This window comes from Ceratotherium simum, chromosome 4 (assembly GCF_057802395.1).
Source record: "Ceratotherium simum simum isolate JZ-2026a chromosome 4, ASM5780239v1, whole genome shotgun sequence".
In the NCBI taxonomy this organism is placed as follows: domain Eukaryota; kingdom Metazoa; phylum Chordata; class Mammalia; order Perissodactyla; family Rhinocerotidae; genus Ceratotherium; species Ceratotherium simum.
In genome coordinates this window covers 23,110,146-23,137,924 of record NC_141903.1, presented here as the reverse complement: position 1 = coordinate 23,137,924, position 27,779 = coordinate 23,110,146, and the positions used below count along the sequence as shown (strand labels likewise).

Here is a 27,779-nt window from a genome sequence, read left to right as displayed (position 1 = left end):
ACCTGGCGTGAGGACAGAGTGGCCCGTGGAGGGAAAGTGCATGGAACCTACCATCACCCAGCTGTCACATCAGCCATTAGTTTCATGGGCTGGACCCTTGGCAGTCTTATGCATTTCTGTATCCATAGTACATAGCATGGGCTAAATAGTTGTTGAGATGAAGAGCATTTTTCAGTCATTGCCAATTTGGAATTATAAATAACGTTTGTGGCTGCTGTCCATTCTCTTGCCCACCGCAGACAGTACTAATTGATCTCAGGCTTTTCCTGAGCCTGTTGACTGCCCAAGGAACATCAGTACAGCATCCCAGGCAGTTGAGATCAACCAATTACAGGTGGAGTTAAGATTAGCCCTTATCTAAACTGAGCCCTCAGAAGATAGGGACTTTTTGTTCACCATTACTTCCCCAGTACGTGGCACACAGACCCCTCAATAGCCAAGTCACCAATGGTCAAGGTTCATGATAGAGTGGCAGGAGCCCAGGGCTGGCATCTCAGAAAACAGTTGATATTCTTGGGATAAGCCAGGAAGCTCAGTGTGTCTAGTTCTACATTCTGTAATATGGGGAGAACACCTCCACCCTTCCTTCTTCAAACTGTTATTGTGAGACTTAGATGCAGTGATGGGTGAGGGAGTACCTTATGAGCTGAGTAGCCCTGGTCACCAAGGGTAAGGAAAGGTAATTTACCTGGATGGGTGGCTTAAGCTCTGTTCAGCTCTCCCCTGTGCCCTGGAGCAGGGCCTATACAAAACCCCTGCTTTTCTACCTCGCTTTCCCCTCTCCTGCCTATCCTTTGTCCTATAGGGTCTCTGCAGTTCCCTCCATGCTCCCCTTTGTGATCTGCTGGAGGAGGCAAAATTCTCCTGGGCTTGGTGTGGGCCAGCGTCCAGGCCTTCCGGTTGCAGGCAGCCCTGGAGCATTGCCTTTGCAATAAACAGTGCTTCAATTCCTGATTGTGCTTTGCCCTTCTTCCCCTGTGCTGAGTGGCATGATCACTGCCTAGCAGGTGAAGAAATAGGCTTAGAGAAGTGGATTCTGTGCTGGTGGCCTCATTCCCTTGTAGGGCCTGTAGGCTTGAGCTGGAGCCCTTTGAGGACCTAAAGAACCTAGTGTCTGTCTCCTGCAGTGCTGAGAAAGGCCTAAGGTAGCCTGGGATTTCAGACCCTTCATGTCTGCTACCTTCACACTGTGTGACCTTTGGCTAGCCATTTAGCCTCTGAGTCTCCTCTAAAACTGGGATAGTCCTTCAGCCGTTGGGAGGATTAAGAAATATAATGCACAGAGGCCCACAGCAGAAGGTCTGAGGTCAATGTAAGTAAGTGTGTGCTAGCCATTATTATTTAAGGGACCCAGACCTCAGGGCATTGGGTGAGCAAACAGCAAAGCCTAGGGTAAGGCAGTAGAGGCTATTTGGCTCTAAGGAGGAGCCAGAGAGACAGCTCTCTTCAGAGCCTTCATTCTTCTGGCTGGCACAGTCTTAGTTTGAAACTTGTGAAACTAAACCCCAAGCCCAGCCCAGCCTGATCCTTTGTGACCTCATGTCTGTCAAGACGCTCAGCTTGTGGCTTCTTGGCCTGACCCGTCTTGGTTCCTGATGCTGAAGATTGGCCTGGTGGGTAAGTGGAGGGGATGAGCTCCTCATGCACCCCTCTTCTGGCTGCTGTTTGTGTGTGTAATTAAAACATGTTGCCTCCTGCTCTTATGAGCCAGTTAATTCCTGTTTGCAGGCATGAGACTCTGGACTGGAGGTTGAAGACCAGGGTCCCTTCCTCACTTATGGGCAGCTCATTTCTCAGAAATTAATTGGCATCAGCATTGCACAGGAAATTTGTTAAAACAGTAGATGTGCAAGCACTGCCCCCTTCCCCAAACTGATTTCTGGAACTTGGGGGAAGGCAGGAATCTGCATTTTAACCAAGCCTGTCCCTCACCTCTACGTGTTCTTAGATTACAGAAGTGGTATTGCAAGCCTACTAGCTCGCTGGTCCCAGTTTCCACAGCTGTGAAATGAGGGTTTTTCATACAGGCTTCTGCTCAGGAACTCCAGCTGAGTGGGAGGTAAAGTGGGAAGGGGGCTTGGGCTCCATTTCCATCATAACAGCTCTACCATTTATTTTTCTTTTCGAGAAACTATTAAATATTTAATACAAAAGAACATAAATGTAAAATAAAAAGAAACATAGTAAAACAAGAACCCATGTACCCACTACTGGTTTAAGAAGTACAGGCCTGATTTTAAAATATTAAATGTGTTGTGGTTCTGGGTAACGCTTGTCACAATTAACAGTTGACACCCATTGGGCTAAATCAAAATAACTCCAAGTGTGTCCAGAGAAAACCTACTTTAGAATTACCTAGCAGATTCCTGGCCCCACCATTCCTGAGCAAAAATCTCTGGAGGGTGGGACCCAGGAATCTACATTTTGATAAGCTCCTCAGAGGATGGATAATTCTTCTGCAGTGGTTTTGGAGGTTGCTTGTCCCCCTGGAAAGGTGGCTTCATCTAAAGTTGTGGATAGGGTGATCAGTGAGTGTAAGGATAAAATCAAAGGATGTTAGGACTAGACGGTCTGCAGATGACAAGATCCCCCTGCCCCAACCACAGGCCTCTGAATGGAGAAACTGAAGACACCGGGAGGGGAATTCTTGCCAAGCTCTCACAGCAGGGGCTGTAGTGCCAGTGCCAGGACTGGCATCCAGTCTTCTGACTACTAGCCCGGGGCTCTGGGCATTACTCCACTGTTACGGAACATGGGGCAATGGTCCGTCCTTCCTGTGGTGGCCAGATTTAGCAAATAAAAATACGAGACACCCAGTTTAATTTGAATTTCAGATAAATAGCAAATAATTGTTTTAGTAAAAGGTGTCCCAAATTGTGCATGGGAAACACTTATTCTAAAAAATTACTTGCTATTTATCTGAAATTCAAATTTAATTAGGTGTATTTTAGCAGATTCAAGAATTGCCTCAAAGATAAAAAATTATCATGCATTTATGGTAGTTTTGTGTTTAATAACTATGACCTCATTTAGGCTGTTAAACAATCCTGTGAATTAGCAGCTATCAACAAGATGTTAAAAGTCTGGCCTAGGATCTTCCATGTAAGGTGCCTTTCTGCCTCCTCATGAAACTGCTTGCTTGGCCCTCATTCCTGTGTGGCCCAGTTTATGCCTATTGAGTTAGAAGCTTCATGAGGGATTGGTCAGATTTGACCATCTCCTCTGGCCTTGTGCGTTACTTATTTGACGGCCGCTGGTGGTTAGAATATCCTCTTGTGGACTTCACAATCCGTGCTGTTAACTGCTGCTCTGTCCTGCCTCTTAGCCCAGCGGCCTAGTAAATTGGTGGTGGGGTACGTTTTGGGTACGGGAAGGGAACGGAGTAGGGTACCTACTGGTGCCTTGAGAGCATCTGTGAGCAGGGGTGGGGAGTCTGCCAGTGGGGCAGCCACTGTCTCCACATCCATGGCATCCCAGGGTTCTGCTCTTTTCCAGTTGGGATGTTATATGTAGTGCTGAAGGGACCTCTGAGGCTGGCCCAAATTCAGCAACAGAGGCAAATAAATCAGCTGCTTCTGGGGAGCAAGGCCAGCCGGCTGAACTAGATTGGGGGAACTAGTCTGTACTCAAGAACTCCAGCTCCTTATCTGCTTCTGGGACACCTGGCAAGTCTGTCTCATTTCTGTTGGAGTTTTCTGATTACCAAGTGTCCCCAGCCTACAGGGCTGGAGCTGTTAGGGCTTAGTCATTTCAGAGAGCAGGAAACCGAGGGTTAGTGACAGTGTCCAATCTGCCACACTGGATAGATAGCTGGTCAGACCCTCCAGGGAAGGCCTGCCTACCCCATGCCTTCCAGAGGGAGCTGAGAGGCTCAGCCTGCTCTGGAGAAGTGGGAAGAAGTAAAGTTGGAGGTGAAAGTGGGGCTCGCCTCCCAGATCCACTTCAACCAGAGCACCCCTCCTTTTCTGTCATGCATTCCAGTTCCATGTGAGAGGTCGTTTTCCTTAAAAACAGAGGGATGTTCCGGGACTCTGTTACAGGCACCATCAGTAGTTGTGGGGAGCAAGTTCCTGTAATGCTTGCGTCCCTGAGGCCCTGGCCCCCACCTTGTGAGTGGGTGTACCTGTGCATAGAACATATTTTGTTGAGTGGGGAAATTGGCTTCCTGACCTGCGCGAAAAGCTCTGGATCAGGAGGCAGGAACTTGATGTTCAGTGCCAGCTCCACAACAGTTTGCTGGTCACTTTGGGCACAGCCTGGTCCCTCCTGGGCTTCAGTTTTCCTGTCTGAACAATGGGTGAGTTCTCAAGTCCCTTTCAGCCTCTCCACTCCAATAACAGGAATAATCCAAAGTAATTTCTTGGGGCTTCAGAAGCCTCTTGCAGCAGAGAACTCCCCAGATTTAGGGCAGTAAAAAATGAGCTTGCATTACTTGAGGCGGTAGGTGACCACCAGGGACAGGGGAAAAGCAGCTTTGAGTCAGCAGCTCCCCTCATCAGGACAGGGGAGGCAGGCAGGCAGCGGAGCATTACTTGTGCCTTGAAGCCTGCCTGAGGATTGGCTCCTGAATCCAGGGCCCAGCTGCCTGGTGATTGGCCTGTCCCTCAGGGCCTAGGAGAGCACACAGGGGCCCCCAAGCTGAATATGGCTCGAAGAAGGGTTTTTTAAATGTGAATTGATTAACAGTATTTAGAATGCAGGAAATTTCTATGATACAAACTTTACTTTTCCATTTTTCTTGAAAACTCAGAAGCTCTGGCAACACTAAGCCTGTGTTTGGGGTGGAGCCTTGGCTGCCCTTGAGTCGGTGCTGCCCCCTCAGCTGGTGCCTGTGCTTCCCAGCTCAGCAGGGTTGCCAGCCAGCCTTGTGATTTATGGTATGGCCCCAGGGCCTCTGGGGAGCTCCTGTGCTGTTTTGTCTGCTGCACACCCTCCCTGTCCTCTGTTTCCCACAGCTGGCCCCTGGTATTTAGATTGAAGCACACTGATTCCAACTCTGAGGAGAAAAGAGCTTAGGTCTAGACTCCAGAGGGATTGGGGCTGCCAGTCTGCACAGCTGTGCTGTTCAGTCGTAATGCAAAGAGATAATTAACCTCTCTGCCTAGAAGAGAATGCTCTGGAAGTTCTTTGAGAAGCACCCATACCTATGTAAATTTCTTCATTCAGCAAATATTTACTGTGGATCTGCCATGTACAGGCTGTATCCTGGGTTCCAGGGACCGGTGAACAAGGTAGAAAAGATCCCTACCTGCATGGAGCTCCCAGTCATTCTCAACTTAGGGTGTCTTACAGCCTGGTAAAGCCCAGAGGTCGGGTCAGGCTGTACCTGGGTTTCAGTCCCAGCTCTGCTACCTAGTAGCCAGGTCACTTGGGGCAAGTCATTTAGCCTCTCTGAGTCTCAGTTTTCCTCATCTATAAACTGAGAATCATCATCATCTTACCTGCATCTTAGAGTAGTTGTGAAAAATAAATGAGCTACTGTGTGTCAAGAGCTTCGGCACGTTGCCAAGGATGTGGTGTGGGCTTAGTAATTGATTAGTCTGGTGGGGTTGAGATGCACACAAATGCAACCATTTCAGGGGGTGGTGAGTGCTCTGAAGACACCCAATTATAGACTGAATTAGAACTTGATCCAGAATTGCTACTTGGGCAGTCAGAGAAGGCTTCCTGGAGAAGAATTTATGCTGAGATCTGTGAAGAATGTCACACAGAATGTATACTGTGTGACCTTGGATAAGTCTCTTCCTTCAGTTTCATTTTCTGAGCAACAGGAATAATGTTGACTTCTTGAGGCAGTTAAGTGAAATCACACATAGAAAGCAACTTAGATCAGGTTTTGGCACCTAGTCAGTACCTAGTAAAAGGTGGTTATTATTATTACTGCTCTGTCTAGAGCCAAGTGTGCTCTTCTGAAAGGCTGGGGTAGGGAGCTGGCACTTGGAGGCCAGGCACTTCACTGGCTGTTGATATATTTCAGCAGCAGTGAGTATTAATTAGCTTTTGGGCAGGAGTTTAGGGACTGGTACTAGCAGTGGGGGTGGCCACAGCCACCCCAGGGCAGCAGGGTCCATGTCTGGGCAGGGAGAGTGGAGATACCGGGCCGCCTGGGTCACCGCCGGCTAAAGATAGTCCACTGCGGCTGGGCTTGGGCCTGGGCCACCACGGGCATCATGTGACCAGAGCCCGGCGGCCTCTGCCCCTCCACTTGGGCGGGCTGGCCAGGCTAGGCTGGACTGGGAGGCATCATGTGACTGGAGCCCAGCAGCCCCTGCCCCTCCTCCTAGGCTGAGGGGCGCGGACTCTGTGCTCCTGGGCTGGCTGCTGGCTGGCAGTTTCCTTTGAGCAGAGCCTCAAGATAGTCTGACTTTCTGAAGGTTTCCCTCTCTCTCTCTCTCTCTGCTCACTCCTCCCCACAAGGGCACCTTTCAGCCCCCTCCTGTGTTTCATCGGCAGGTCTGGGGTAAATCGGGGTGGGAGGGCTGGGCAGAGAGAGGCCTCTGAGAGGTGGTAGCAGCTGCGGCAGCGGTGAGAACTGGGGAACAAGGTGAGGAGGGTTAACCTGGTGTTCTTTTTACTCTGTAGAGTGTTCCTGCCTGGGGAGTGTTAGGGTCAGTGGGGGTGGGATGAAAGGCCTGTGGTCCCCAAGCTCCTCCTCTGTAACTCCACCCTATCCCCAGGCTGGGTGACAGCTGACAATACACCAGGCTTTCCAGACTCTCTTTCCTGCCTACCTCACCCTCCCCTTAGATGGTGTCAGGTCTGAGCTGCAGATCAGGCAGATGGTGGTGGCTGGGGCAGAGGCAGGAGTGGAGGAACTGGGAGGTGGGCATGGAAGCAATGCCTCTTTCCTCACAGGGTTGCCAGGGTGGCAGAGGTAGAGGCTTCAGCTAGTTGTGCTTGGGGGCAGTTTCCCTTGCTTGTCTCTGGATAGCGGAGAGAGGGATTGTCAGGTTGCTGGCGTTCAATCTTAGGAGTGTCACTTGCCCTGCTCTGTGGCCTTAGGTTTCCCTGGAGTGGGCCATGGTTTTTCCCAGTGTAAAGAATGATGCCCCTGCAGCCCTGCTGTTGAGGGCCTGCCCCGTTGGCCGTAGCGAGGAGGTAACCTGGACCCTCCTCCTAGAGGTTAAGAGCACAGGTTTTAGAGTCAGACTGCGTGGCTTCAAACGCTCTTCTACCTGCTGGCAGTGATTTTGGCAAATAACCCTTCCACCATGTGCCATGGTTTCCTCATTTGTAAAACGAGACCAGTTAGAGGAGCTCACTCCGTGTTAGGACAGCACATGGCCTCTAGTAAGTGCTTGCTATGGGTTATCTGCACTTGGTAGTATCATGACGACCACAGCTTGTTGCTGGCCTCCCCTGCTTTGATGAGCAGTCTCAGTGGTTGAGATCTTGCCTTCTCTCCCCTCATACCTCTAGACCTAATATTACTACCTTTTGTTCAGTTGAGGAATGTGAGGCTTGGGGAGGGGGTAGGTAGTGTCCCCAAGGTTCTACAAGTGATAAGTGTTGGAATCTGGACTAGGACCCAGCACTGATTTCAAATAATCCATTGCCTCTGAGTCAAGGCAGGGCTGGGTCATGGGTTCCTCTGGGAGTTAGCAGTGCCTAGGACACTTGTTTCTCTGCCAGGGGAAGGCTCTGGCAGAAAGCTGAGGGTTGAGGCCATAGCCTCAGGAATTAGCACTTGGAAAGCAAAGCCTCCTTTCTTCTCTGGTGTGAAATTATAGAGGAGATGGGTGTGTGAACTCGCCATTTCATTAAACAAATGTCAGCTGTGTTCCAGGCCCTGAGCTAGACACTGGGATTACTGCTCTGAAAGCAGCCTGGTTCCTGCCCTCCAGGAGCACTTAGTGGGGTGGGCGCAGGTTGATAAGTAACCAGGCAGTTAACACTTGCAGCGCTGTGAGGGCACATGGCAGGGGCACTTCACCTGGGGTCTGGGAGGGCTCCCCCAAGGAGGTCGACCTGATGGCCAGGTGTAGGGCAGCAGATTGGTGAATGTGGACTCAAGTAATATAGCCCCTAAGCCTAACAAATTACTCTGTTCTTTAAGGTAGAAATTCTTTGCAATCAGGGTAAATTCAACCTTTTCAGATGCCAATCTCCAGGCGATGGTGCCAGCCCCAAAATAAACCTTTGGCCTTCCGCATTCTCCTGGCACTAAGGCCTGAAATCTGGTAGTCCTCTCTGGCCACCCACTCTCAGTGCTGCACGCTCTCTCCTGTCTAGCCCAGCCCCGTCTCACCTTTCACCCACGCTGGTCCCTCAATTTCAATTCTAGCTTCTCCCTTCCTCTTACCACTTCTTTTTACTGTGACCTGATGAGTGACTCACCCATGTGCCTTTTCTCTCTAAAACCTTTCACTAGTTTCCCATTGGTTGACCAAGTCCTTGCTCCTTAGACCTCTTAGATCTGGCCCCTCTGGGTAGCTTGTATTTCAAAAGATCAGCAGCTTTAGGATCTTTCTAGAATAAGACAATATGGAAAACACTTGATCCTTTTATTTGGCTTTGTACTGGGTACTTGTGGGTTTAAGCTTTTGGGTCTCGGCCTTTATGGGCTGAGAGAGACTCCTTGAGGCCAGGCCCTCTTCCTTTCCATGCTAAGTAAAAGTGAGTGACTGAATTTTTTAAATTGAAAGGGAACTCCAGGCCTTTCCTGTGCTCTTCCTTCCTCTCTAGTAGGACAGAGGTTTATGCCAAAGCTTCCCTGGGACCTGTGGTAAATTCCCCCTTCTTTCTTTCCTCGTTCCTGGGGAAACCTGCCCTGGAGGCCAGGCTCGGGGGAAGGGAGGGAGGCTCATCTGAATCAGTGAATTGAGCCAGTTGAACCCAAGGAGGTTTTTCACCCACACGCTCTGCTTCTTTTCATGTTGAGAGAGTGTTTGATGGTTTCTTTCTCTCTTTAGCGATAAGGATGGGGATTGCTTGGAAATATTAAGCTTCCTTTGTAAATGTGAATTGTAGTATTTAGCACTTATTGAGCGTTTACCTTGTGCTGGGCACTCTTTCTACGCTCTGTTGATTTATGTCACTGTGGCCCTGTGAGATAATTCTGACTTCAGTTTTACAGATGAGGAAAATTAAATTCAGAGGGGCTCTGCAGGGGGCAAAGTATGTAGGGACTGCAGCCCGAGTGCATCAGATAACAAAATCCATGTGCTTAGTGACGGGCTGTTGTGCTTTCCTAGACAATGCTCAAGTGAAGGGATGTCACACACTTGAAAGTTGAGGTGCAGAGAATCTCAGAGGGTTAGACAGTCGAAGTGGTGTGGTCAGCCACTCCACTTCACAGGGGAGCTGCCCTCTCTGCTCCCACCACCCTGCTCATTAATCCCTCTCTGCCCTGCCACCTTGTGGCCCTAGTTCTCATCATCCCGCACTAGCCTTAGTGGTTTAGCTCCCTGCTTCCCACCACTCACAATAATCTTAAGTAAAAATAGTGAGTTTGCCATGCAGATACAGCTTCATGAAAAGACCCCTGGTGTCCCCCCACCATGACCACACAAAGAAATTCTGGTGTGCTTCATTTAATACACCAATGCATGTGTGTATTTAGGAAGCCCGTTGACCCCTGGAAGTAGAGTCAGTACTGGCTCCTGGCTGACTATGGTCCTGTGGGGCAGAAAGTGGCTTTTCTCCTTTTCTAGATACCCGTTAGCCCCTGACTTGCTTAGTCCAAGAGGAAGACATTCTTAGGGACTCTGTCTGCCATTCTCCTCCCCTAGCATGCTGGGCCCCAGAGTCCTGTGAGAAGACAGGCTGTGACTGCCCACCACACCACACTTTTCTACCTCCCTCTCTGCTTGAGAACCTCCCCCTGCCATCGGTAACTCTGTTTACAAGGAAACACCAGGGAAGTGCCCTAAGATTGCTCCAGGAAGGTTTTTCAACCCATTCTCTCACCGGTGGATGCATGAGATTTTTGGTGAGCTGGAAGGACCACTGGGCAAAGAGTTGGGACTTCTAGCTTCCATCCTGGCTTTTCCCTGGGGAAGCCCCTTCCCCTTTGGGTTGCTCAGTTCCCTGTCTACAGATGGAGGGAGTTAGAACCATGGTCCTTTTTGCTGCTCTGACATTCTACAACTGTTTCCTTGGGCAGGTGCAGGGTGGTGGGTTTAGTGTTTACTGAACTGGGCTTGGGTCATTGGCGGCTGGCGCAACTTTCAGAATGCAGAGCTGGGAGGAGGGGACTAGTCCCCTGATTTGTCTGGAATGGTGCTGGAGGTAGAGACTGGCACCTGCACAAAGGATTGGTTTTCACTGGGAGCCATTTCAGATGCCAGGCCCTGTATATTGTGGAGCTGTGTCATATATGAGTATATGTGTGGTGGTTGCCTGGTGAAGGTGAGTGGCTGGAAGGGGACCCAGAAAGGGATGTGTAATTGAAGTTAGAAAGCTTAGTCTTTTTTCTAGCTTCCTGTAGGGTCTAACAGCAGCTCATCTGAGCCTTCCTGAGTTTCCCTAGGCCCCACAGGATTTTAACAGATCTAGGAATTTTGCTTGGAGGAAGCAGTTCTCTCTCCCTGGTGGACTTTTCTGTCTCTCCCAGGGACTTTATTCTTCCTTGGGGCAGGGACAGCCTGAGGCCCTAGCTGGGAGCAGAGCAAGAGCCAGAGGGGGCCCTAGCTAGGGATGGGGCTTTTTCAACAAACCTCACACAGGACTAATTGAAGAATATTCCTGTGTACTCTCAGACTAGCCACATTCCCTTAGCTTCAGATTGGTGGGGGGGTGAGGAATCAGTGGGGTCTTCTAGTGGCAGGAGGGCTCTCCCAGTAATTGGAGGCTGAATTTTCAGTACTTTGCCATGTCCCTTTGTGATCTTGGTGAACAAAATGTCAGAGTGATCACAGGATCTGACTCTTCCCAATTTTGAAAGAGTTTTTTTAAGAAGAAATAGTGACCTGGAAAATTTTGCCTCACCTTTTTGAGGAAAGTCTTCAAGAACACTTCTCCCTCTGAACCTGATTCGTCTCTCTGACTTCTCATTAATGAACTTGATGTCGCAGGCTCTTTGGTCTGCTCTCGTCTTGGTAGCATGCAGAGAGTGTTGTTGGAGTCTAGAGGATGGGGCCCTGGAGACGTGATTACTGGCATAGCTCAGGTGTAGTCGAGGGAGATGATCCTGTAACAGCTGCCTCTGCCAGGTCCTTGTTCCAAGCAGCCTAGTCAGGGAACTGGGTGGTATTAGGCTTCTCTAGGCCAACTCAGGATTAGCAAGAAAATGGGTACTAAGTAGCTCTCTGGGCCTAGGGGCTCCATCCTCTTGGGACTGAGATTTTCTAGTTCTCTAGAAATCTCCAGTTCATCCAGCACTGGGGATGGGGGATGTTGTGGGCTGGGTTCCACGGCTCCAGCTCACAGAAGGCATGTGGGGTGTCTTGAGGGGGCAGTGGCTGTGATAGGGAGTGGAAGCCAAGAATGCAGTGGCCTCACAGTTAGGAGTCAGGCAAGGACTCACTCTACTCATTAAGGGAACATGGGTCTGATCAAGGAGTAGAACATTCCTTTTGAGATCAGCTGGGCAAATTTCTCTGCTCCGAGACTGGGGGCAGCTCTTGCTCTGGCATGGTTGGCCAGCAGTGGAGGCAGTGATGGGAGAGAAGTGGGTGAGCAGAGCCCCAGGATGTATCTTTTCCCATGGGTCTCTGGAGGAGGAAGGATTCAGAAACCCTTGGTCTTCAGAACCATATTGGGAAAATATGTGTAGGTGTAGAAGGGACCAGACATATTAGAGCCACTTTTTACGAAAAACAAACAAAACACATTTGTTTTCATGTTAAAAATCCCATGTCTGTCTTATTGAAACTACTGGAGAATTCCAAGCAAAATTAAATTACTGTAAACATACTTCTTAGCTCCTGGTAATACTTATATGTCCTTCCAGAGTTCCTGCTATGTATATGTACATATACACATTTTTTGTTTTAGAAAAATAGGATTGTAACTTTTATCATTTATTGTGTTTATCTTTTCATAGCAGTAGAGTTCACTATCTTTTTAATGACTATAAAAATTGTTAAACTTTAGCCAATTCCGTTCTGTTGGACATGTAGGTTGTTTCAGTTTTTAAAGTTATAAACAGCACTTTAGGGGACATCTTTGTACATAACTCTAAACACTTGTCTAATTTGTATCATTAGAATAAATTCCTAAAGGTGGAACTGTTGAGTCAAATGGGGTCTCACTTTTTCTTTGGAAACTTAGAAGGCAGACGAAATCTTTCCTGAGTGGCTAACCCTTCTCTTGACCACAGGTCTTTGAGAACAGAGCTGGCCCGGGTGTGGGGGCTTAGAAGAGATCCCTGGACTTCTTGATTGTTCACCTAGGGTTATTATCTTGCTTTCGCCATGATCACTAGCCCAGGTCAGCTCACACACAGACTTCTTGAATGTCAGAGCCAGAAATGGTCATTCAGACTGTTCCTTTACAGACTCCGCTGTGATTCAGGAGCCCTCACTTAGAGAACTAGCTCTGGCGTGGACTCAGTCTGCCATGGACTTACCCTCTCCAGGCCTCAGTCCCCTTTTTATAAGAGGGTCTAGAGCTGTGGGAGCCCTCTCGCCTCAGAGTCAAGTTCCTGGGGTTTTGGCTGCTGGTTGTTTCCATGATCTCACTTTCCATGATTTCTTCAGAAGGAGGCTGGTGAAATTGTTATTGGTGTTCCTTCTTTGGGAACCTGCAGGTTGCTTGGTGGACTTGGGGTGGTGATGAGGGTCAGGAGCTGGTGGGGGCCCCTTCCCGTGGGCTCTGCATAACCATCTCTCCCTTGTTCCCACAGAACATTCTGCTCCGGCCAAGGTGGTGAGGGCAGCAGTTCCTAAACAGCGCAAAGGCAGCAAGGTAAGGAATAGGAGTGGGCAACCTAAGGGGACTTCCTGGAGATGGTGGCCTCTTTCCTGTTCTGGTGAGTGCTTTTGAGCTTTCAGATAGTTCTGGATCCTCTCTGAATAGCAGGGGAGACCTTTCTGGGCCTCCAGTTTGGATGGTCCTAGTGGACAAATTGATTTGGCCTCTGATCTCTTGGTGAAGCTGTATTTTGGGTGAGGGGCTAAATGGCAGAGGCAGGGTCACCCCAGGGCTCTCATAGAATGTGCCTTGCAGGTTGGTGACTTTGGAGATGCAATCAACTGGCCCACACCTGGAGAGATAGCCCACAAGAGTGTACAGGTGAGTCTGGGGGAGGGATGGGCAGGTTTGACCTCTATCTACAATATATACATTTGGCTTCTGAAGCTTTCGGACCCTCAGGTCTTTACTTTTCTCGGTTTTTTAAGAGGAATGGTTGGTATAATGTGAGCAGCATTGAAATAGCCAAGAATCCCCATCGTTTGACCCCTTGCTGTGTGTCAGGGACTGCCAAGTGCTGTGTGTCCATCCCTTTTCCAACCTTCACAGTGACTCCAAGATAGGTCCCCTATAATTCCCATTTTACGCTTGAGGCCACTGAGGCTGGGAGAGGTTAATTACTAGCCCTTGATGGCCAAGTGGGATCAGAAGTCAGGTGTGTTGTATTCCAGAGCCTGTGTTCTCCATTACTACAGTTGGATTGCCAGTGAGTGAAGCAGGAGAGTGGTCATTAGGCCAGGTACCCACCCCCAGACCACATGTCTTGGGGAAGCATATGTAGCTCTCCTTAGTCCCAGCAGAGGAGGGCTCCTGATGAGTCTTATCCTTCCCAGTGCTTTTGTTCTGGGTCAACAGCCTAGGTTGCTCACTGGCTGTCGCCACTGGCCTTCAGTTCCCAGACAGGCTTGGTGTGGACAGGCCAGGAGCCAGCATCTCTTCCATCCCAAAGACTACCTGGACAACGTGATCTTGTTGGAGGGTGTAAACATTTGGCCCCTGCAGGTCCCAGCCCCTCTGTCCTGAGGGTTGTCTCTGTCACTTAGACTCAAGGAAGCTGGAGAGACAGGTTGTCTCCCACCTGCTGCCTGTTTGACCACGTTTCCCAGTGAAAGCATCTCAGGCATGAAAACAGGACCTTAGAATACATCCAGTCCAACCTGCTGTCACATGCTCCAGCTCCTACCCTGTCCCTCTAGTGACAGGGAGCTCTTTGCTGTCCCATCCCAAGAGGCTCTCAGACTCACCTCACCTCCCTGTTACTTTACTTTCCACTGCAGCCACAGTCCCACAAGTCTCAGCCTGCCCGTAAGCTGCCACCCAAAAAGGACATGAAGGAACAGGAGAAAGGAGAAGGGAGCGATAGTAAGGAGAGCCCAAGAACCAAATCGGATGAATCGGGGGAGGAGAAGAATGGGGACGAGGATTGCCAGCGAGGGGGGCAGAAGAAGAAAGGTGAGTGTCTCGGAGAAGGCAGCAGGGCAGGACTGGGAAATATCAGAACTCAGGGCTGCTGGAGGAATGTCAGGAGCCCCAAGAAGTGTTGGGATCCTGATTGGTGTAGGCTGCTGGGCCAGCGGTCTTCACTTCAGTGATAATCCATCAGTTCCTTCTCTTATTGAGCAAGCATTTGGTAAGCCCTGTTCTCAGCAGTAGGGCTCTAGCAGTGCACAAGACAGATGAGGCCCCCACCTTGGAGTGTTCTTTGTGTGTCTTGATGTATTGCTGTCTCATGTAAGACTTCATTTAAAGACGAGTTCCCATTGCTCTGACTGAAATGGTTAGGGTACAGGTTCGGCTTCTCTAATAGAGATCCAAAAGAACTGTGGTTTAAGCAAGATAGGAGGTTATTTCCCTCACCTGACAGCTTGGTGTCAGGAGGCCAGGACTAGAATGGTAGCCCTTTCATTCCTTTCGTCTTGCTGTGGTGTGTTGGCTCTTCTCATCAAAGATGGCCCACTCTTTCCTTCTCATTCCACCTAGCAGGAAGGGAAAAAGGGGAGAGTAGCTCCCTTCCTTTTAGGGACTTAACCTGGAATTGACTACTTTCACTCAGCTCTCGTAGGCAGAACTTGGGCACAGTCTAAAGGGAGCCTGGAAGTACAGTCTTGATTCCGGCAGCCATGTGTCTGGCTCCAGAAGAGGGTTCTCTGACCATGCAGAAGTCAGTATTGGGAGTCAACCAGGAGTGTCCATCACACCGAGGTCCATGACCTCCTTATTTTAGAAATGAAAATGAGGTCCAGTGTAGGAAAGGAATTTGCCTGGGGTCACCAGATGGTGATTTAGGCCTGACATCCCGGACAGGGAGTGGGGATGGCTGGGAGGGACGTCTTCTTCAAGCCTTTCTCATGTGTCCGTACTGTCCTCCAGGGAACAAACACAAGTGGGTTCCGTTGCAAATAGACATGAAGCCTGAAGTGCCCAGAGAGAAACTGGTCTCACGCCCTGCTCGCCCGCCAGAGCCACGACACACACCTGCCAACCGCGGGGAGATCAAAGGTATGCACTGCCTACTATGGGGAGCTTGGGCATGGGGGTCACCCTCAGGCCTGACCCACTGCCCCCTCTCCCCGTAGGGTCTGAGCCTGCCACCTACGTGCCCGTGGCACCCCCCACCCCAGCCTGGCAACCAGAGACCAAACCGGAGCCTGCCTGGCACGACCAGGATGAGACATCGAGTGTGAAGAGTGATGGGGCTGGTGGGGCGCGGGCTTCCTTCCGTGGCCGTGGACGGGGGCGTGGTCGCGGCCGGGGACGCGGCCGGGGTGGCACTCGAAGTACGTGAGGCCCCTTTGGGCTCCGGGATGTCCGAGGGAGTGCGGCGGGGGCGGCAGGCAGGGGTCTCCTTTCCCTCATAGCACCCCTTTCCCCCGTAGCCCATTTTGACTACCAGTTTGGCTACCGAAAGTTTGATGGTGCAGAGGGACCTCGCACCCCCAAATACATGAACAACATCACCTACTACTTTGACAATGTCAGCAGCACTGAGCTTTACAGTGTGGACCAGGAGCTGCTCAAAGACTACATCAAGCGCCAGATGTGAGTGGACAGGAGCCTTCTTCCTGGAGAGATGGGTAGGGGGTTGGCAGCTGCCAGAGGATAACAGCAGGGCAGCGTAGAGCTGGACAGACCCCTCTGGTGCTAGCAGCAGTTGCTACCCCTGGCTGGAGCTGAGAAAGATAACTTTCTTTCATCTGTTAGGCCAATTTTTCATAAAATTAATGCTTATTGCAGAAGTAATACCATATTTGCCTTAAGAAAATTAGAAATGACCACTACCACAAAGGAGAGAAAATGTCTAGATTCCACCCCTTCTGTGCTTCTGTTTGTAATGGCAGCGTTGTCAGAATGCTGGCAAATGTGTGTTGAGTCCTCAGTGTGGGCGGAGCTCAGTGCTAAGTGTTTTTCAGGCATTCTCTTATTTAATCTTACAGTTAACTGTTTAATTGTGAGCTGGGTCTTACTGTCATTTTATAGATGAGCAAATCTATAGGCCCAGTAACTTGCCCAGAGTCTCACAGCCAGTAAATGACAAGGCATAGATTTGAATCCTTTTCTGTCTGATTGCAAAACCCTGGCTCCTAACCACTCCAATATATTGTCTCTCAGTCCAGTGGGGGAGCCGTATAAGGAAATAGATAATTGCAGTAGCATGTGGTAAGTGTTTTAGGAGCAGAAGAAAAAGCGACCGACAGCACTGGAACTGGGTTTTAAAGGAGGATGAAGAATTTGTCAGGCATACAGAGAGACTGAAGAGCAGAGGGAATAGTTTGACCCAAGGTTAGGGAGCCATGAAAGGGTAACATCATTTCTTTTCAGCCCTTAAGACTGTTTGTACGTACAGTGGGGATGGCGGGTAGGTCAGAGGCTATGTGAGGTTGCTGGGGTGTACAGCAGGGCAGGGAAGGCATATTCGTAAATGATGCAGCAGTCTTACCTCTTCTCCCCTCCACCTAGTGAATACTACTTCAGCGTGGACAATTTAGAGCGAGACTTCTTCCTGCGACGGAAAATGGATGCTGACGGTTTCCTTCCCATTACTCTTATTGCTTCCTTCCACCGAGTGCAGGCCCTTACCACTGACATTTCACTCATCTTTGCGGTATGTCTCCCTCCCTGGGGCTGGGGTGCAGGGGAAAGAAAGGTCCTTATTATGGAGCTAAAGTTTGCGCTAAGGCAGAAAACCCTGGAAGAATCCCCCTCTGATTACTTCTGCTAAAATTCCAAGGCTTGGCCGGCCTCTCTCCTCCCTCCCTTTTATTGTGGAAAATATCAGACATTTACAAAAGTAGACAAAATGGTATAGTGAACCCATCACCAGCCTCAGCAGTTATCAACTCACGGCCAGTCCTATTCCATCTGTCCCGTTATCTGTTTTCTCTCCCAAATTACCTTGAAGAACATCTCGGGTAACCTGACGTTTCATCCTTGCTTCAGTACCTATCTCTAAAAGATAAGACCTGTTAAAAAACATGATCACAATATCATTATCACATGTAAAAATATTAAACAATTCCTTACTATCACCAAACGCTCGGTTAGTTGCAAATTCACCCAACTTGGCAAAAAAAAAATTTCTTGTAGTAGTTTATGAGAATCAGGATCCAAGTAAGGCCCATATTTTTGTCTTATTAAGTCTCCCTCTCCCCCTCTTTTTCCTTGCAGTTGATTATTTGAAGAAACTGGGTTGTGTATCTTGTAGAATTGCTCACAGGTCACAGTGGTGGTGTTTAACATATTGTTCTGTACTCCACATTTTTTGTAAATTGGTGGTCTAGAGGCCTGATCAGATTCAGGTTTGGGTATCCCCACCCCCACCCCCAATCAAGAATACTTTATAGGTAATGATATATTCTCTCAGGTGGCACATAGCATTTCATTTGATTCTCTCTCTTATGATAAAGCCGCGATTGACGATTATTGCCTGTTGTTTCATTAGGGATTGCAAATTGGTGATATTTTAATTCTGTCAGTCTGTCTTCGTTTGTTGGCTAGAATACCTCTTTAAGGAGGAACTTTGCCTTCTCAACCGTTTATTTACCAAGAGGTATAATTTGTACGGGAAGGGCAGACAAATACTTAATCTTTTCCTTTGTTAACCAGTTTTCAGAATTATGGGTTGATCCCTGTTCACTTTCAAAAGCGACCAGTGAGGTTTAGGTTTGTTTTTTGTTTTAGTATCATCACAAACTTACGGATTCAAACATATGTCATTTATTTCAATCCATTGCAATTAATATGCTGAATCAGGGCCGGCCCCGTGGCTTAGCGGTTAAGTGCGCACGCTCTGCTGCTGGTGACCCGGGTTCGGATCCCGGGTGCGCACCGACGCACCGCTTCTCCTGCCATGCTGAGGCCGCGTCCCACATACAGCAACTAGAAGGATGTGCAGCTATGACATACAACTATCTGCTGGGGCTTTGGGGGAAAAAATAAATAAATAAAATTATTAAAAAAAAAAAAAATATGCTGAATCAAGTTGCCCCATCTTTGGCCAATGGGACCCTGATTCATGTTGTGTATTTTGTGCCCCAGATCTGGAACTGACCATTTTTTTCAAGGAACTCTAGGTCTTCTATTTTGGGGAAATGGTATTTATGGTATTTAGATAACCACAGTCTGAGTTATAGGGGTGTATATTACTACTTGATTGGTCTTTGTTTCTAGAAGTTTTTTTTTTTTAATACATCCTGAGATTATATTGATATTTTCTATTGAAATTCAGGACTACAGGGTCTTATTTAACCCCAATGATCTTTTATTTGTAACTACTCCTTACTCCCTTGCCAAAATCCTAATTCCTAATGACATCAACATAGTTATTCGTTTGTTTTACTCCGTGGTTTATACACATTATTCTTATAATAATACCTCTACTACTACCAAGAACAGGTTTTTTTTCTATTTATACAGTCAAATGACTTGTTTTTAAGTTATTTGAAATAATCTTTGTGTGGTTATATCTTTAACTTGATGTATATTAGTTTCATTTTGCTCTCAAGTTTTAGGGTTTGTTCTTTCCCCCCAATTTCTAATTCGTTTTACATTTAGGTAAAACATTTACATAGTTCCAAAGTCAACATGCTATATTCAGAGAAGTCCAACTAAAATTCTCTCACTTCCACCTTTGTTCCTTTCTTCCCCTATAGGTAATGTTTTTTTGAATCCTTCCATTAAAAAAAATAAGCAAATGCCTCTATATGTATGTGTATCCTTCCCCTTTCTTAGATAAATGGTGACATATAGCATATGTATTTCTTCACCTGGTTTTTGTTTTCACTTAATATATCTGGAAGCTGACTGCATAGTAGTATATGATGGAAAGGTACTCCTCATTCCTATTGACAGTTGCATACATATCTTTTCATATTTTTGCCAGTGTATCTTTGGTGGAGATTTCTAGAGTGGGATGACTGCTCTGAAGGGCAAATGTGTATGTCATTTTGTTGGCTATTGCCTAATGACCATTCTCAGGGCTGTGCCTTTTGCATTCTCACCAGCAGTGTATAAGAGTGCCTCTCTCCCCCACTGCACCCAGAGTATGTTGTCACATGTCGAAATGTTTTCCTCTTCCATTTGAAAGATTTTTAAAAGAAAACTCCCCTCTCTACTCTTCACCCTTTTCCCCAGAGATAAACACACATAGCAGTTTACCTGTGATTCAGCAGATTTACCTGTGAAAAATGTATGTTTTCACATAGATTTCACATACACTTACATAAAACATACACAAAAATGTATGTTTTACTTAAAAATCAGACACCAGTGGGATCTTCTGCATGCTGACCTAGAGCTACTGTTTGTGACTCTTTCCCCCCAGCACACGTGCAGCTGTTTTTTAATGTCTGAGTAGTGTTCCATTGAATGGATGTGCCACGATTTATTTAAATTGCCTGTGTGGTAGCAACTTAGGTAGTTTCTAGTTTTTTTCCTATTACAGACAGTGTGGCTATGAATAGCCTTTTATCCAGATCTTATACATATTGTCACCTGTTGTGCAAGTATTTCTCTGGGGCAGGTTGCTGGAAGTAGAATGGCAGGGTCAAAGGGCAGCTTTTCGTGTTGGTCCCATCCTACAAGTTTGAACATCTCAACTTGTCTGCCAGTTGTGGAAGATGGTGCCAGTTTTCTTATATTTCTGCCAGCGCTGGACTCACACCTGAGCTTGTGGGGCCCAGTCATCTGCCGGCTTCCAAGATCTCATTCTGTTTAAGTCTGTCCTCTGCATCCTCTCCCCTGCTCCCCTGCAGGCCCTAAAGGACAGCAAGGTGGTGGAGATGGTTGATGAGAAAGTCCGCAGGAGGGAGGAGCCAGAAAAGTGGCCTCTTCCTGGGCCCCCAATAGTGGATTATTCCCAGACTGACTTCTCCCAGCTTCTCAACTGCCCTGAGTTTGTGCCCCGGCAGCACTACCAGAAGGAGACGGGTAAGTACCCTGCTGGAATGGGGATGCCTCCCCGTTGCTCTTGACGTCTAGCCAGCAGTCTTCCTCAGGGCTGGCATCAGGAGGGGCACTGGAGGGATGAGGACCTCACCTTTCCATCCTTCAGAGTCGGCGCCTGGCTCTCCCCGTGCAGTCACCCCAGTGCCAACCAAAACAGAGGAGGTCAGCAACCTAAAGACACTGCCCAAGGGCCTGTCTGCCAGCTTGCCTGACCTGGACTCCGAGAACTGGATTGAAGTGAAGAAGAGGCCTCGGCCCTCCCCATCACGACCCAAGGTGGGTGAGAGGCCTATCCATCGCCCTGGGTTCTGAGGGTCTGGGCTGGAATAGTTGAAGGGGAAGTTGCACAGGCGTAGAGCTCTGGGCTCTGAGGGGCCAGCGGGCAAGCTGGGTGGCTCAGAGTGACTGCAGGAAAGCTGATGGGCCTGTTTCCGTTTCCGGGGGACCACCCCTCAGGACAGCCCTGGCTGCATGAGTTGCTGAGTAGCATTTTTCACAGGAGGAGATCCTGCAGCCTCTGGCAGTAATGTCCCATATTTCTTGATGCTTGGCTCTTCTTTCTGCCCCATCTGAATCCCTAAGACTGCATTTTAAGTGCCTTTCCCCTGAACGTGTCCTCATTGTCCCCTATGTATGCCCCTCAGGCCTCTGAAGAGGGAAGGGAGAGGGAGCAGATGCATGGCCCGGATGTAGAGTTAGAGTCTAGACTAGAACACAGGTCTCCTATCACTGATGACTGGTGACCTTGGGAGGCTTATTTAATATCTTAAGGGTTCAGTTTCTCTATCTTAAGACGAAAGGATGGAGGGGTTAGAGTGCCCTAGAAAGAGTGAAGCAATATACGAATAGTACAAATTGAGTCCATTTTTAGGGAAGTGTTTCAGTTTTAAACTAAAATTGCCACCCCTCTTCCAGGAGCAGATTTTTGCTCCATCCTCCTCCTCCCTCACCCTCCCCTTTTTGGAGACTAATTTGGTTTGGAGCTTGTGAGGAGGCCTGGGAGATGACCCTGGACTTTGAGTCTGTGGAATTCTTTTCTCCCTTTTCCGTTGTACCACTGCCTCCCTCATCTTCCTCTTCCCTGCCTGTTCAACCTCGACTTCCCCCTCTGTTCTGGCTGAGGTCCTTTGGAAAGTGTCAGAGATCGAGCCATGAAGAGAAAGGTAATAAATGGGTAGGGACCTTACAAGGTCCAGGCCTACAGACTGTGAAGGCATTGGAAAGGCGGGAGCCAGGCTTAGCCGCCATTCCAGAATTAGAGCCTCCACTCCCACCTGGCCTATCTTGAACCTTAAAAGAGAATAGGTTTGGAGTTTATAAGGGAAGATCTTTGCATAGCAGGGAACTGAATTTTGGATATACACTGTGAAGTAGACAGATTTTCTCCCCCCAAAATCTCAGATAAATTCAGCCTATCAGCGCTCTCTGAAATATTTTTTTGCTGAAAGCACCCTGTTTTCTCTTGCCTTCGGGACATACTATTCTTTCTACCTAGTACACTCTTTGTACCTGCCTTCATCTGGCTTACTTATGCTCATCCTTTAGTAGTTACTTCTTCCAGGAAACCTTCTCTGACCATCTACACTCCCACCCCCAGTTGGTTAAGTGTCCCTCCCTTTGTATTCCCACAAATCCTGTTTACAGTCTTCACCATACTATATTGCAGGTCACTGGCTGGTTGACTTTTTCTCATACTAAACTCTGAGCTCCTTAAGTTCAAGGACCTTGTCTTGTTAATTATTCTGCTTTTAGGTTCTTCATACAGGGCCTGGTACCAGTGGGTACTTGCTCATTCATCAAATGTTGAACATCTGCTGTTGCTAGGTCCCAACATAGGTACTAAGGATGTGATGGAAGGCAAGGTAGCTGTGGTCCTTGCCTCATGAAACTTCTGATTTATTGGGAGATGGTGGGTAGATGGATAAATGGATGAATCAACCTGTTGAACTTCTGCTTTGTGCCCACTCCCAGGCTAGGTGCTGTGTAGGATATAAAGGTAAAGGAGCGTGCACTTTCTACCTACAGGGAATGTGTCATTTCATTGTTCATGAATGACTGTGATGTGAGCTATGAATGGAGAAACCTGGAGTCCTATAGGACATCCTTTCCCCATGAAGCTGACTCCAAGGCTGACAACTGTGACTTGCTGGCATTATTGGGGCCTCTCTCTTGGGGGATAGCTATAGAACCTAATCCAAGGAACCCTGGGTGATTCTTTCTCCCCTCCGTGTGTCCGTGTTTTAGAAGTCAGAGGAGCCCAGGTTCCTCCACCCGACCTCTCTGCCTCAGCAGCTGCCCTCTCAGCAGCTGATGTCCAAGGATCAGGATGAGCAAGAGGAACTGGATTTCCTGTTTGACGAAGAGATGGAGCAGATGGATGGGCGGAAGAACACCTTCACCGCCTGGTCTGATGAGGACTCCGACTATGAGATTGATGACCGGGATGTCAACAAGATCCTCATTGTCACCCAGACGCCACCTTACATGCGCCGGCACCCAGGGGGGGACCGTACAGGCAACCACACCTCGCGTGCCAAGATGAGCGCCGAGCTGGCCAAGGTTATTAATGATGGGCTTTTCTACTATGAGCAGGATCTGTGGACTGAGAAGTTCGAACCTGAGTATTCCCAGATAAAGGTGAGGCTCGGATATAGCAATGGGAGTGGAGCCTGGGGTGCCTGTAACATACGGGGAAGAGGAAGGCTGATTTGTTGTTTGACCTTGGGTGCAGAGCCTCAGTATCCTCATGTATGAAAGGGGGATGATAATTGACACCTTTGCTGGGGCCGTTAAGAGTGAGAAGAGATGTGTAAACACTTTGAAAACTGTGCCAGTGTAAGGGATGATTATTGTGCCGTCTGAGCATCCATGTTTAATGTCATAACAATCGGCTAGACACTTTTATGGGGACTAGAATAAAGATTAGATTGTTATTTCTTTTCTGAAATATTTAGGCAGATATAAAAGTTTAAAGCCAGCTAGACTGGTGGTCTAGTGTTTAAGATTCGGCGCTCTCACTGCCGCTGACTGGATTCATTTCCCAGTGAAGGAACCACACCACCTGTCTGTCGGTTGTTATACTGTGGCATCTGAGTGTTGCTGTGATGCTGAAAGCTATGCCATTGATATTACAAAAGCCAGCAGGGTCACCCACGGTGGACAGGTTTCAGCGGAGCTTCTAGACTAGACACACTAGGAAGAAGGAGCTGGCCTCCGACTTTCGAAAAAATTGGCCATGAAAACCCTATGAATAGCAGCGAAGCATTGTCTGATACAGTGCCGGAAGATAAAGAGGATGGCACAAAAAAGATTGGACAGGTGCTCTGCTGTACACAGGGTCACTAGGAGTTGGAATTGACTCAACAGCATTAACTAAAAAACATTTAAAAGCCTTATAAGGAGCTTGCTTTGAATGTGGAAGATGGAGAAAAGATAGGTCTTTTAAAAAAATCATTGCTGTCTGGAAACAGTCAGAACCTCTGTTGTAGGTTTTCAGAGAGAGGCTGTATGTGGTGGTGAGTGGGCGTGTGTGGAAAGTAGCAGTGTGTTTGGTGGAGGTGAGGAGAAAGTTGGCCAGCCATTCTGTGAGAAGACAGTGGCAGGAAGAGAGTTGAGGGAAGTCTGCTGCAAGTTCCTGGGGAGCTGGTATCCTGGTCTCAGTCTTGCTACAGAGGGGGCTGGGCAAGTACAAACGCCTTCTGGATTAGCACACTCATGCCCAGGTAACCAGGGTTGAGGGGTGGTGATGGGGCACCTGAGAGCCTGGGGACCAGAATTCCACATACCTGGATATGGGAGCTGCCGTCTCCAACTTCCTGCACGTCTTGATTCCTAAACAGGCTAGGGCAGTCTTCTTACTAACATCTTTTCCCCACCCATCTTGTATCCTCTGCAGCAAGAAGTCGAGAACTTCAAGAAAGTCAACATGATCAGCCGGGAGCAGTTTGACACACTAACCCCTGAGCCCCCTGTGGATCCCAACCAGGAGGTCCCTCCTGGGCCGCCTCGCTTCCAGCAAGGTGAGAGGTGACACCTGGAACCCTGGCTTGGGTGGGAGGGTCTGGAGCTGTCTGATGGGGACCTTCCAGTGACAGATGGCCATGGGCCTACCCCTGCTTACTGATGCCGCTCTGCCTCTGCAGTTCCCACTGATGCCCTGGCCAACAAGTTGTTTGGTGCTCCTGAGCCCTCTACCATCGCCCGCTCTCTACCAACCACTGTCCCAGAGTCGCCAAACTACCGCAACGCCAGGACTCCCCGCACTCCCCGGACACCACAGCTCAAAGACTCAAGCCAGACATCACGGTTTTACCCAGTGGTGAAGGAAGGACGGACACTAGATGCCAAGGTGAGGTGCTCCTGCTCGGCTGCTAAGAGTCTTGAGCCCACTTCACTCCTTTCCAGTGCTTTGCTTCTCTCCCTTGCCTTGTCTGAGTCAGGAAAGTGCCAAGTCCCCCACCTGCTCTGTGTTCTTAGGTTGGTGGGCCCACCTGGAATTGAGTGACCCCATCTGCAAAATGGACTGGGTGTGGCAGTGGTGGCCCCATGTAGCCATGATAAGGCCTAAGGAGTACTGACCAGGTGTGGGTCCCTGGGCAAGCCACTCAAGCCACTCCACTCCCAAGCCTCGAGTTCCTTACCTGTGGAATAGACCTACACCAGCTCCTGGCTCACAGCCGTGGATGTCCTGTGAGAGAAGAGAGATGAAAATACTTTGTAAATTATGAGATAACTCACATATATGAGGGAATCTTAGTCCTACAAATGCTGGATGCTCTACTCAGAGTTGTATGAGTATGATTAATAAAAATCCTGGACTGACCTTTGCAGATGCCTCGGAAAAGGAAGACAAGACACAGCTCGAACCCGCCCTTGGAGAGTCATGTGGGCTGGGTGATGGATTCCCGCGAGCACAGGCCCCGGACTGCTTCCATCAGGTGCTGGGGGCAGTGGGGAGGAGAGATCAGGCTGACAGCACGGTGGGTGGGAGAGCCCTGACATCCATGGGACCAAGAAGAAAGAACCTCTGATCTGTAAATTAAAAGAACCCTCATCTAAATCCAAAAAACGAGGAGTAGTCTAGAGAGCTTAATTCAGGGTCTGAGAAGAGGAAGGCTTCTTTCTAAAGAATTGGTGTCACAGCCACATGGGACCAGATTTTCTCAGACAGTATATCTGTGAATTGATTTTAAACGTGGATATCTGCTGCCTACCTCAGGATAGCCAGGTCGTTGAATAAAAATACAGACTCCTCGCCCCCACCCTAGATCTACTGACTCGGCTTCTGAGGGTAGGGCCCAGAATCCCTTATGTTTATTTTTAGGAAAATTGCCCCAGTGTTCCCTGTTTTAAAAGCAGGGTTTGGGAGCCACTGACCTATGCACTCTACTCCCTGCAAAGATGGTACAGTCTGAAAATACGCATCGTTTTAAGAAATATAGATGGATTAACCCATAATAGCTCATTAAGGAAAGTTCAGTGTTAACTCAGAGTAAATAAATGGTTAAAAGCTCAGGTTTGGGCATAAGTCAGACTCATGCATATATATAAGTTAAAGGTCTGGCATAGTACCTGGGCCTCTTTGTTTGTTGCCCTATGAAAGGCTGGATCTTGGCTGATGGAAGGGAGCAGAGGGGCCCTGCCTAGCCTGATGCCCAGCTGCTCCAGGGACCCTGGTTAACACTCGCTCTTTCATGGCCTCTGTAGCTCCAGCCCCTCAGAAGGGACGCCTGCAGTTGGCAGCTATGGGTGTACCCCTCAGTCGCTGCCCAAGTTCCAGCATCCTTCCCATGAGCTGCTCAAGGAAAATGGGTTCACACAACACGTCTACCACAAGTATCGTAGGCGCTGCCTTAACGGTAAGAAGCACCGAAGCACCTAGGGAGAGGGGCTGACTCTCCGGGGCCACTACTTAGATCCAGAGTGTAAGGGCTGGGGGGGCAGGTGATTCTGTTTTCTCTGACCTCAGAGCAAGAAATGTCATGACATTACTGCAAGAAGGATTCAAGTTCGACTCAAGCCAGGTAGTTTTAGAATACAGTAAGCTAAAAGAATCTGGTACTTAAAAAATTCCTGTTCCTTGATCTTCTCTTGTTATAAAAAACATCAGGAGGTTTCCTGTTTCTCTTAAGACCGCCAACTCAGCCATTGTCCAGTGTGGTCCACTGTCCATCACAAAAGGTGTTTATAAGGCATGATATATTCTCTAGAACTGGGGTGGTCTGATGTGGGCCAAATCTAGCCAGTAGCCTATTTTTGTATAGCTCTTGAGCTCAGAACAGTTTTTACGTTTTTAAGGAGTTGTAGGGAAAAAAAGACGAATTTATAACAAGAGAGCATTTGTGCCCTACAAGGCCTATATTTACTCTCTGGCCCTTTACAGAAAAAAGTTTGCTGACACTTGCTCTAGAAAATAGTGTAAGGAAAGAACCTCTCTAGATGCTCTCACGTGTTTTCTTTTATCACAAAATGAGATGCCTTAACTGTAGGTTTCTGTCAGGTTGGCTGTAAAGATGCTCAAAACCAATCTTAATGCTCACTTATAAACTTGCCCCACCCTCTTTCATTCAGCAAAACATGGTTGCTAAATGCTTGATTCATCTACCTTACTTCCTTCCCCATAGGGGGGGGTGTGTGTGTGTGTGTGTAATAACAGCTTTATTGAGGTACAATTCACATCCCATACAATTCACCCATTTAAAGTATACAGTACAGTGGCTTTTAGTGTATTCAAGAGTTATGCGTCCATCACCACAGTCAATTTGAGAACATTTTTATTACCGCAGAAAGAAACACTGTGCCCCTTCCCAGTCACCCCCTTTTCACCCCCTCCAACTCCTCCCAGGCCTGTGCAACCACCAATCTACTCTCTGTCTCTGAATGTGCCTATTCTGGACTTTTCTTGTAAATGGAGTCATACAATATGTAGTTCAAGGTTCATCTATATTGTAGCATGTATTGGTAGTTTGTTCATTTTTATTACTGAATGACATTCCATTATGAGGATATGCCACCTTTTGTTTATTCATTCATCAGTTGATGGACATTTGGGTTTCCACTTTTTGTCTATCATGAATACTGCTGCTGTGAATGTTGCTGTACAAGTTTTTGTGTGGGCTTAGGTTTTCATTTATCTTGAGTGGAAGAGAGGAATTGCTGGATCATATGGTAACTACGGTTAACCTTTTGAGGACCTGTGAGACTATTTTCCGAAGTGGTGGCACCATTTTATATTCCAAACAGCAATGTGTGAGGGTTCTGATTTCTCCACATCCTCCCAACACTTGTTATTGTCTGTCATTTTGATTATAGCCATCCTAGTGGGTGTGAACTAATACCTCCTTATGGTTTTGATTTGCATTTCCCTAGTAGCTGATAGTTGAGCATTTTTTCTTGTGCTTGTTGGCCATTTGTATATCTTCTTTGGAGAAAGCATTTTGTTTTTTAACTGGATTATTTGTCTTATTAAGTTGTAAGAGTTC

At 48.1% G+C, this 27,779-nt stretch overlaps 1 protein-coding gene across 8 annotated transcripts in view; it reads left to right on the top strand.

Annotated features, from left to right (window-relative positions):
- LARP1 (La ribonucleoprotein 1, translational regulator) overlaps positions 1–27,779 on the top strand; it is an 81,707-nt gene that overhangs the window by 45,123 nt on the left and 8,805 nt on the right. For 3 of the 8 annotated variants that reach the window (XM_087429513.1, XM_087429510.1, XM_087429512.1), the window contains exons 2-15: positions 12,788–12,849; positions 13,111–13,176; positions 14,133–14,307; positions 15,226–15,354; positions 15,432–15,632; positions 15,714–15,894; positions 16,813–16,957; positions 20,106–20,280; positions 20,405–20,574; positions 22,543–22,935; positions 24,194–24,317; positions 24,441–24,646; positions 25,129–25,235; positions 26,005–26,156. In XM_087429513.1, the coding sequence (XP_087285639.1) occupies positions 14,184–14,307; positions 15,226–15,354; positions 15,432–15,632; positions 15,714–15,894; positions 16,813–16,957; positions 20,106–20,280; positions 20,405–20,574; positions 22,543–22,935; positions 24,194–24,317; positions 24,441–24,646; positions 25,129–25,235; positions 26,005–26,156 (2,107 nt within the window). In that variant the 5' untranslated portion in view covers positions 12,788–12,849; positions 13,111–13,176; positions 14,133–14,183. The remainder of the gene's footprint in view (positions 1–12,787; positions 12,850–13,110; positions 13,177–14,132; positions 14,308–15,225; positions 15,355–15,431; positions 15,633–15,713; positions 15,895–16,812; positions 16,958–20,105; positions 20,281–20,404; positions 20,575–22,542; positions 22,936–24,193; positions 24,318–24,440; positions 24,647–25,128; positions 25,236–26,004; positions 26,157–27,779) is intronic. The other 5 variants (XM_087429514.1, XM_004428610.3, XM_087429511.1 and 2 more) reach the window with 4 other exon arrangements.